This window comes from Myotis myotis, unplaced genomic scaffold, assembly GCF_014108235.1.
Source record: "Myotis myotis isolate mMyoMyo1 unplaced genomic scaffold, mMyoMyo1.p scaffold_m19_p_3, whole genome shotgun sequence".
NCBI lineage: Eukaryota > Metazoa > Chordata > Mammalia > Chiroptera > Vespertilionidae > Myotis > Myotis myotis.
In genome coordinates, this window is record NW_023416335.1 from 193,014,510 (window position 1) to 193,025,273 (window position 10,764).

The following is a 10,764-nucleotide window of genomic DNA, read 5'->3' on the forward strand; positions in this document are numbered from 1 at the left end:
AGAGAAATGCATACAGACACTCAGAGGAGGCGCAGTGCTGAAGTCAAATTCTGAGGTGCGGAGTGCGCGGAGCGGGCTGGCGGCGGAGGGCGCGGTTGGCATTTTCAATCGGGAGGGAGTCGCAGACTCTGAGCTCCAGATCCGGGCGAGTCTTTAGGGACCCAGACTCAAACGGGAGAAGCGGGACTGTCTGGCTTCGGTCAGAGCGAGTGCAGCTTTCTCTCCGAGCTTTGCAGCGGGTGCTGGGACTCAGAGAGGCAGAGCCCCTGGGGACAGGACTGAGAGCCGCCATAACTGCTCTCTCCGGCCCACCCTGTTGATCCTGTGGGACCCGCCCCGCCCAAGCCCTGCACAGAGGCATTTGCCGGATAGCCTCAGGCAAAGGCTAGATTAGCACCTCCCTAGAGGACAGAAGTTCTCTCACTGCAGACACAGCTGATTCTCATAGCCACTTGGCCTAGAGGTCAAACCCTCCCTGGTATTAGCTACAGCAATCAAGGTTTAACTATAAGACTGCGCACAAAGACCACTAGGGGGTGCACCAAGGAAGCATAACAAAATGCAGAGACAAAGAAACAGGACAAAATTGTCAATGGAAGATATAGAGTTCAGAACCACACTTTTAAGGTCTCTCAAGAACTGTTTAGAAGCCGCCGATAAACTTAATGAGATCTACAAGAAAACTAATGAGACCCTCGATCTTATATTGGGGAACCAACTAGAAATTAAGCACACACGGACTGAAATAACGAATATTATACAGACTCCCGACAGCAGACCAGAGGAGCGCAAGAATCAAGTCAATGATTTGAAATGCGAGGAAGCAAAAAACACCCAACCGGAAAAGCAAAATGAAAAAAGAATCCAAAAATGCGAGGATAGTGTAAGGAGCCTCTGGGACAGCTTCAAGCGTACCAACATCAGAATTATAGGGGTGCCAGAAGATGAGAGAGAGCAAGATATTGAAAACCTATTTGAAGAAATAATGACAGAAAACTTCCCCCACCTGGTGAAAGAAATGGACTTACAGGTCCAAGAAGCGCGGAGAACCCCAAACAAAAGGAATCCAAAGAGGACCACACCAAGACACATCATAATTAAAATGCCAAGAGCAAAAGATAAAGAGAGAATCTTAAAAACAGCAAGAGAAAGAAACTCAGTTACCTACAAGGGAATACCCACACGACTGTCAGCTGATTTCTCAACAGAAACTTTGCAGGCCAGAAGGGAGTGGCAAGAAATATTCAAAGTGATGAATACCAAGAACCTACAACCAAGATTACTTTATCCAGCAAAGCTATCATTCAGAATTGAAGGTCAGATAAAGAGCTTCACAGATAAGGAAAAGCTAAAGGAGTTCATCACCACCAAACCAGGATTATATGAAATGCTGAAAGGTACTCTTTAAGAAGAGGAAGAGGAAGAAAAAGGTAAAGATACAAATTATGAACAACAAATATGCATCTATCAACAAGTGAATCTAAGAATCAAGTGAATAAATAATCTGATGAACAGAATGAACTGTTGATTATAATAGAATCAGGGACATAGAAAGGGAATGGACTGACTATTCTTGGGGGGGAAAGGGGTGTGGGAGATGCGGGAAGAGACTGGACAAAAATCGTGCACCTATGGATGAGGACAGTGGGTGGGGAGTGAGGGCGGAGGGTGGGGCGGGAACTGGGAGGAGGGGAGTTATGGGGGGGAAAAAAGAGGAACAAATGTAATAATCTGAACAATAAAGATTTAATTAAAAAAAAAAAAAGTTCCAAAAACCAAAAAACAAAACAAAACAACAAAAAAAAATAAAACATTAGAGATAATTTAATTTCTATTTGGAATGAGTTTTCTGGGCTGTGGGAGACCAGAGGTTCTCTGGTCTAGAGTCGGGGCCATAATTTGATTAGAGGGGGAAGGTAAGTACAGAGTAGATGTCCCCAGCTTGTAGAAAAGAAGCTTTAAAAGGTGTGAGTGGAACATTAAAATCCACGAGGAAATCGCATCACGAGGAAATTGTTTCCATTGCATTGGGGTGAGCAGGAGGAAGACACTCAGTGGGAAGGGTTTCCTGCCTGTGGAGTACACATTCTTCTCTAGGAGGTCAGCGCTTCTCAGGAGCAGGGCTGCCCGGGGGGGGGGGGGGGGGGGGGGGGTGTTTGCCACCAACCAGAGGGGGGACTGACATGAGGTGCCCGTGAAAACTGGCACATTGTGAATGCTCACCTAGAAGGGAAGATGTGATTTTGATTTGAACCTGTAGATAACTCTGTGTTGGTCCATTAGGGCTGCTATAACAAAGTACCATACACTGGGTGGCTTACAAACGATAATTTATTTTCCATAGTTCTAGAGGCTGGGATGCCCAAGATCAAGGTGCTAGCAGGTTTGGTGTCTGGTTAGGAATTGCTACCTGGTTCATAGAGGGCTGTCTTCTTGCTATAATCACACATGGCGGAAGGAAAGGGGGCACTCGTTGGGGCCTCTTCTTTTAAGTGCCTATCCTATTTGTGAGGGTTCCATCCTCAAGGCCTAATCACCTCCCCAAGCCCCGCTTCCAAACACCATCGCACTGGGCTTTAGCATTTAACATGCATTTTGGGGCTACACATTCAGTCTATAGAAAACTATCTTTTACTGGTAAAAACATCAAATTTCTATTGACTTGAAGAGCAATGAGTTCACAACTAAGTATGGTTTTGCTGATCTTTTCATTTAAAGTGTTAAGAAATCAATCTCATCACCTTTCATGCTGCTGATTCAATCAATGTAGGTTTAAAGATGAATTAACACTAAAATGCTATAGGAATGTGTTTTGAATTCAAGATAACGGTCTGATTTACTTTATCATACTTTTTACAGAGAGGAAGGGAGAACTTTATCATACTTTTAACCCGCCATCAAGGATTTTCTGCTGTGGTCCACGTGTTGTGTTTCTGCACCTGGACTCTGAGATGCAGCTGAGACTGGAAGACAAGCAAGGGGCTGCCTCCTGAGCAGTTTGGAGGCAGGGACTTGGTAGAAGTCACGGGCCATCGGCCTGGGCCTGAGGGGTTCACTGGAACCGTGATGTATGCTGGGTAAGCTTTGCAGGGTTACTTTCCTAACAGAGCCATCAAGAGACACTGTTTCTACTCCCCTGTACAATGCTTGTCAAGATTGAACAAGAGGAACCCTAAAAGCCCAGATTTCGGATTTTCTCAAAGGCAACAGTCCTCCAACCTCCCTGGAATCAAATAAATCTGGCCCCTGTCATCTCCTCAGGAGTCCAAGTCCCCAAACGACCCCCTGGAGACACTTCTTCCTTCCCAAAGTCCTCAGGGGCAAGGCCAGGGAAGACTTCTGTCTCTATTTGGTGGGAAGGAGGAGGAGGGAAAGAGAGCTCCACTCCTCCCGAACAAAACAAATCACCCACGCTATGGGAAACCATAACCCAAGAAGCAAAACTTGGCTGGAAGCTCATAAAGTCGGGTTCTTCTTGTGGACTAGAAATGCAAAACACTCGTTAAATTAATGGAGAGTTGAAGCCACTCCTTGGGCAATGATTAAGCTGAGAGTCAGAGCAAGGATGGGTGGGGAGGCCTTGATCACCAGGGGCACTTAGGACTCTGAATGCCTTTCTCAGAGTCCTCCCAGTAGGCCCCCATGCAATCTCTAGGAAGCAGGGAGGCAACCCGCTTCTCATGGCAGAAACGGGATTCAAGACAGAGCTGGGGTTGTCTGGAAACCAAGGGAGCAAACCCAATACAGAGGGTTCATAATCTGAGGTGAATGAGCCTCCAGAGAAAAAGCAAATAAAATAAAGTAAAATAAAATAACAATGGACATAACATGTTTCTGGAGGCAGGTCCCATCAATTGCATGGAACTCCCTAAAAAGGTTAAGATTCACTAGTGTAGATGACGGCATATAGTACTTAGCAACTATCCAGAACAAAGTAATTTTTGGGGTGAGGAGAGGAATTACCGGATGGATGTAATTATTATAAAATTACCTCATCTGGAGACAGGATGCTGCTTTCCACAGCTGCATGCCATCACTCGGTGGAAAATGAAAATGTCCCTGGACCGGCATTACTTTTTCCACAGAATGAAACAGGCAAGTGATCTGCAGTCAGACTTCAAAACTATAAACTTAAAACGCGTCTTAAGATTAGCCCTTTTGGTCTTCTGGGTTCCCTTGGTTGCAAAGGACAGCTCTGGGTAGTTGAGGATATGGGCCCAATAGGCTCTTACCCAGATTTCCAAACCCCAAAACAGTAGTCATTGCTCTTCTGTGAGAGGTAAAGACCGTTTCTGCAGGACTTTAGTTGAAAAGACCTGTGGCAGGTCCACATAAAGCCCCATTGACCACAACCTGGGGGGGAGGAGGAACACAGAACATAAATATAGGGTGTCCCCCCCCAAAATGTATACACACACTTTGAATAATTATAAAGGCAGTGTTTATTAAAACACATTTCATTTTCAAAATTGAGCTGTCAGCTGTTAAAGTGTGTATGGGGGCGGGGGGGTGGTGGTGGTGGAGACACCCTGTATGTATCTTCCTGAAACTGTTCTGCTCTCCAAGTCAACACAAGCAGATCTAGAACACGCAGCCACCAAGCAGGCAACAGGACCGCAGAAGCCACGGGAGCCATGATCCCAGGTCCCTTAGCCTCACAGTCGACACACCTGAGAAAGGCTGTCAAGGTTTGTGTTCTTTAGAAAAAAAGGTGCTTTTGTAAGTCTAAGGTATCATTAAGTTCCAGACTGTGCAACCAATTCCAAAAGCCACGCCTCCTTACGAAACGGAATCGAACGGGAAAACAAAGAGACAAATCTAACCTGGACACACAGCTTTGTGTATAAGAGGGAAGACTCACAATCCACACACAGGAGGATGTGAGAAGCCTGAACTGTGGTCTGTGACCGCAGAGGAGTCCACTGCAGATAGGTGCTCTGGCAAGGGTGGCCCTCAACAGGGCTACTCTCAAAGCAGCTCCAAATTCGGGTCTTAAATAGCGGCCGCCTCCTTTGAGTACAAAAGAGTAAGGTCTGGAACGGTGCCCGTGGGCCACTTGGGAAAGAAAGGGGTAGAGTGTGTATGTGTAGAGGAATCCTCCCCACCGACCCCCTAAAAATCAGGAGTCAGATTCTTTTGTTGTTCACAAGCATTGTGAAAAAGTGGGGGAAGCCATCAAGATCCTGGGCTGGGCAGAAGTCTGATTTTCTTTAGCAGATGCAGACACCTGGCCTCACCTCACCTCTCCCCAAAGCTGCCAGCCTCAGTACAAACACAGCCGGCTTTCCCAGAGCTGGGCTGTCCGGGTGCCAAACTCAGGAAGCCATTTCACTTCACCGCCCCAGCAGCTGGTTCAGCCCAACAACGAAGGCAACAGTTTCTGGGAAAAGCGGCAGGTTGGTTGGGAGGGGCTTTGCCGCCCCCGAGCCCACTAGTCCACACCCTGCCTAGACCCAGAGTCTCGGCCTCCGGTTTTATTTTCAGAAGTGGGGCACCCCCACCCTCCACCTCCCCACCCTCTCAAACGCATAGCCACACATGAAATGGAGTCAGCGCCCAATCCAGAGAGGGCAGAAGTGTGCTCCGGGCTAACCTGTGGTCTGCTCTTTCACACTTTTTAGGAAATTGCTCCCACCTTCCTCATCGCCTAGATCTACTTTCCACTGTGAGCAACAATAGCTACAGGAAGTTTACTCTGCCTCAAGTGCTAAGAGCATCACACACATTCTCTTATTTCACCCTTCCCCCATGGGGCAGGCTCCAGCTCCATCTGGTGATGGGTAAATCCAATCCAGAGCTGGTGCTCTGACTGCTAGCCTGTACTACCACAATGGCTGAGGACGACGGAAACAGAGAACCCCAAACAGAGAGACCCCAGGCAGGGGGAGCAGAGAGAACTGCGGGGTTAACAGGAAAGACACGTAAGAAGCAGGCCCCAGAGGTAAAGGTCCCCGGCTCTGAGGACAAGCCACAGTACTCACAGTACCTCCCCCTGCCTGACTCCACTTGGGGTTGTGTGGGAAAGTCCTCTTGCTTTAGGCAGCGGGGAAGGGGTTGGTTTCACAGACTGAGCTTGAGACCATTTGCTCCAACCCACTGGTTTTACAGATGAGGAAACTGGGGCCTGGAGCACAAAAGTGACCTGCCCAAGACTTCAAAGTGTGTGGGGGACACAGCTGGACTAATGCCCAATCTCTGAATTTCCATCCGGGTCTCTGCTCATGCTTCTAAGAAGCCTCTGTTAGGTCCAAGGCAGCACCATTTCTTGGGAAAGACAAGTCCCTGGCTAGTCCCATCAGTGAGGGTGGGTAAGAGGTGAAAGGCAGTGAATAAAGGGGCAGAGGGAGGTGTGGGGTGGGTACTGAGCCCTCTAAATGCAGGCTTAGGATTTGGGGGGAGGGCGGGGAATAGACCAGGAAGACAGGTTCCTGGCCTGACCCTAGCCTTGGTTCCCCGCTTACAGCTTGAGAGTTCACCACTCTCACAGTAACATGCTTTCCCTTGCAACCTTTTTTGAGGGATGGGTAGACAGGGAGGTCTGAAGGAAATGGAGAAACAACTGGAATAGAGCTGGGAAGTTAGGATTCCGGGGGCACTGGAAGAACAGACCGATTGCTGCTTGGCCTGTAGGCCCCGCTTGGGGGAGGGCTGGCAGTGCAGGCAGTCACTGAGGGTCCCACAGGGATGAAAGTGGGGGCCAGGGAAGAGGCACCCCCACATGCCTACCCCGCTCCGATCATCCCACTGCCACTGAGGTGGGCTTCTTCTCTCTGGACCCCTGCTAGACCACCTTCCTCAGCATCCTCTGTTCAGGAGGTGCTGGTGGCACCCTGGCCTCAACTCCCGCTTTCCAAGGCCCACATCAGGTTCCCAATTCCACGTTTATAAATTCCTTCGCTCAAGAGAGAAAGGAAAGTGCTGACATCATAACAATCCAAGCAGCTCCCTTATACCACAGGTTCCCTTAAAAGATGTCTAAGAGCTTGTTGCCACCCTTCTTCCATTCCCACTTGGTTGGGTATGGAAGGTTGGGGTGGCAAATGCATTGGACCTGAAGCCAATCAGATCTGCTTTCAAACTGCGTTCTGACACTATCCTGCCCATGACCCTGGATAAGTCACTTAACCTCTCTGGGGGCCAGTCTCCTGCCCATCTGCCCATCAGTAAAATGGGGATAATGCTTCCTGCTCCTGCTGTACAAGGACGGCTGGAACTTAGAGACTACAAAGTGCTTCACAAGTGCATCGCAGTGTTCCTTTGTTCCATCAGCTCCTAGGGGATGAGGACTTCATCTCTACAGGGACCTCGATACTACTAAACAATAAATTCAGAAAAACACAGCGAATCCTGAACCCGCCCCCTCCCTCCCCACCAGCCTATTACCAGGTCCCCCTCGTTGGCTTTGTGATGGAGACGGAAGGACTAGCAGAGGTTCTCAACCTGTGGGTCGCGACCCCTTTGGCCGTTGAACGACCCTTTCACAGGGGTTGCCTAAGACCATCCTGCATATCAGATATTTACATTACAATTCATAACAGTAGCAACATTACAGTTATGAAGAAGATTGAGAACCACTGGACTAGAGGGAGGGGCCCAGGGATTATAGTATTGGTTGTCTCTGTGGTCCTGGGCAAATCACCCCCTCTCGGGTTCCCTGCTTTCTCACTGTGAATAAGAGGGCTGGTCTGGATAATCTCTAAAGTTATTCCTAATTCTAAACCCACACATTACCAGAGCGAGTCATTTCTGTTTCAGAGGACATAGCTGCCCAGGCAGGGGCAGCTCTGAATATGGGTGGGGTGGCAGGCTGGAGACAGAAAGAGGCTGAGCAGATACAAGTGGCCCTGGGAGCCCCCCATCCGGCTCCTGTATGTGCACAGGGGGTGCGGAGGCACACGTAGTCAGTGGTCCCCCACAACCCCAAACCCTGATGCAGCCTAGGCAGGTGGCTGAGGACGAACCAGCAGACTGGAAGGGGAGTGACTGTGCTAGGGAGCGGAGAGGAAAACTCCCTAAAGGACAAGGGTGGGGCAGGGCCGGCCCGCCTTCTGACATTCTTTTTTGGTGCCAGGAGTTGGTGAGAGGAGGGAGCCAAGCCTGGCAGCTAGCAGGCTGGCTGCTGGGAACACCAAGAAGGGGAGGTGCCCACCGCAGGAGGGTCTCCTTGACGGCCAAGGTTGGCAGGGGCACACCTATGTGCCATCCACACTAGGGCATGTGTTGGATGTGGTGACTTGAAAATACATTTTTATTGATTTCAGAGAGGAAGGGCGAGGGAGGGAGAGACAGAAACAACAATGATGAGAGAGAATCATTCATCGGCTGCCTCCTGCACGCCCCCTACTGGGGATCTGAACTCCCAACCCCCGGGGCATGTGCCCTGCCGGGGAATGGAACTGAGACCTCCTGGTTCAAAGGTTGGGCAGATGTGGTGACTCTTGCAAGGACAGTTCAGTCTCTTATCTGGTCAGCTCCACAGAGAGGATTAAATCTCAGGAGATTTGCCCCGGTTCATGGGGAGCCCGGTGGCCAGCTCCAGGGGAGTAAGTACATGTTGTTTTGCGACAAGCCTCGAGTGGCACGCCCCTGTATTCACAGACATCTCTATTGAGAGTGGCGCTGGAAACTCCTGGCGGCAGAGGAGCAAATACTGTCCATCTGTGTGCAGGGGATGTGGCCCTCAGAACCTATTCTCCCCCTCCCCCCCGCCCCGCCCCCTTAGATCTCTGGGTGGTTCCTTGATCCCCCAAGGGGAGGTGTGGAGGGGACACTCCCCTTTTCCGTTGCCTCCCTCAGGCTTCCCCGAGGGCAGCCAGCGCAGGAGCCATGGAGCGGACAGTCCGGGTGGAGGTGCGCTCCCGGAGGCTCCACCTGGCCGCCCAGGGGCCTGGGGAGGGGAGAACGGGGTGGGGGGTGGGGACACAAGGCGGAGACCCTGGGGCCAGCACCTGATCTCTCCCGGAAATGGAGATACTCAAGACTCAACAGAGGCTCATCCCACTAAAAGTGCCCGAGGGCCTCTGCCCCACCCCTCCCCAACTCTCCCAGAATTCTCCCCAGTCAGATACTTATCAAACCTTTGAAAAAAAAAAAAAATCAAGACAAGCTAGTCTTTCAGGTAGTTTGGAGGGAGCCTGGCCTTTCTCACGGCGGCTCAGAACCAAAGTTTGAGAATGGTTGTGTGTGTGTGTGTGTGTGTGTGTGTGTGTGTGTGTGTTTCGGGGGGGGGGGTGGAGGGCGGAGGGCGGCCGAAGGTTCCTCTTCCGAGGGTGGAGGGGGTGGTCCGGACTCCAACTTTGGGACGGGGTCCGGGCCACCGACGGCCGCGCGCCCCCCCTCCCGCGGGTAGAAGTGCCCACAGCCCTCGGCGGAGCGTCCGGCGCCACCTGAGACCCTTGAGCGCCCGCGTCCTCCCCGCTCGCGGCTCTGCGACTTGTGAGACCCCCACCCCGGGCGCGAACTGCGCTGCCCGCCCAGGTCTTCTTTGGCCCCGGTCTTGAGTTCCCAGGAAAGGGGTGCTCTGTTTCTCCCCACCCCCTAAACTCGGAGGGGCAGACACACACCCCAGCCCACGCCCTTGGCGAAGGAGAGGCCCAGCTCACCGGGGCCCCCGCGTCCCCTCGCCTGCCCGGCTTCGGAGAGCCCCCAACGAACGCGCCCGCCCCGCCCGTCTCCGGACTCCGCCGAGCAGACAGCTGGTGGCCGCAGGACCCTTTCTCCTCTGCCTCGAGCCTACCCGACGGGCAGTGCCAGTTACCGACACCCTCGACCACGGAGAGGATCCGGGGGGCAGACAGATACCCCCGGAGAGGCGCGCGCGGCTGTCCCGCTCACTCACCCAGAAGACGAAATTAAAGCCGAAGAGCAGGTATTTGATGCACTTGGTGCCTCCTTTGACCGGCATGGCGAGGGCTGCACGGGCCTGGGCTGCACTGGTCTGGGACGGGGGCGCGCGGCCGGAACGAGCAGGACCAGGTCCGGAGCGAAGAGCTGGCGGCTGCGGGCTGGCCTCCGGGCTGCACTTTTAAAAAGTACCACTCCTTACAGCGCGCGGCCGCCGCGGTGCGCATGTGCCGTGGACCCCGCCCCGCCCGGCCCCGCCCGGCCCCACCTGCCCCGCCCCCGCCCCAAGGCCCGCCCCCGCCCAGGTTCCGGGGATGCGGGCCCCAACAGTCCCCCAGACCCGCCCTTCCCGCTTCCCCCGCATGGGCTCCGGCTCAGCCCGCTCCCCCCTCCTCCCTCCCACCTCCCGGGACCCCCAGGCCCTGCTGCTTCTACCTGAGTTATATGGGAGCCTCACCTCGCCTTGTAGAGTCCGGCCTGCCCGCGGGAGCCTCTACTTTGGGAGACCTTCCCCCGGTCAGGTCGTCGGGGTAGAGTCCCGTCCCCCGAGGCCGGCTGTCCGCACGGTGAGGGCACTGCTGGCTTCGGCCTCGGTTTGAAGCGGAGCTGCCAGGCGTTATGTCTCCTTGAGAACCTTCCCTCGTTGAGCACACTCGGATTTGGCACCTCTTGTGGAGCAGGAGGAGTTAGAAGCGCTGTCGTCCAGGTGGGAAGATAGGTCGGCGGTTTATGGGAGTAATTCTCAAATGCCCGTCACCGAAGAGTAGTAAGGCAGCGAGAGGACCGGGCAGTCCGGGGGCGCTTCCTGGACTTGCGGTTTGGTTCCCCCAGAGGGGAAGAGAGAGTTGTAGCTGGGCTTCTGCTCTGGCCTCCACTCCACAGCACCCTCGCCCTTGCCCTTAGGACTTTGCCCAGTGCTAG

At 52.7% G+C, this 10,764-nt stretch overlaps 1 protein-coding gene across 2 annotated transcripts in view; it reads right to left on the reverse strand.

Moving 5' to 3' along the window:
• Positions 1-10,470, reverse strand: part of CD9 (CD9 molecule) — a 35,057-nt gene extending 24,587 nt beyond the window's left edge. Inside the window, exons 1-2 of one of the 2 annotated variants that reach the window (XM_036301176.1) lie at positions 10,301-10,470; positions 9,839-10,016 (exon numbers count right to left, since the gene is read on the reverse strand). In XM_036301176.1, coding sequence (XP_036157069.1) covers positions 9,839-9,904 — 66 coding nt within the window. In that variant the 5' untranslated portion in view covers positions 9,905-10,016; positions 10,301-10,470. Of the gene's footprint in view, positions 1-9,838; positions 10,022-10,300 lie in introns of those variants that run through there. The other variant, XM_036301175.1, reaches the window with a different exon arrangement.
• Positions 10,471-10,764: the final 294 nt, after the last annotated feature.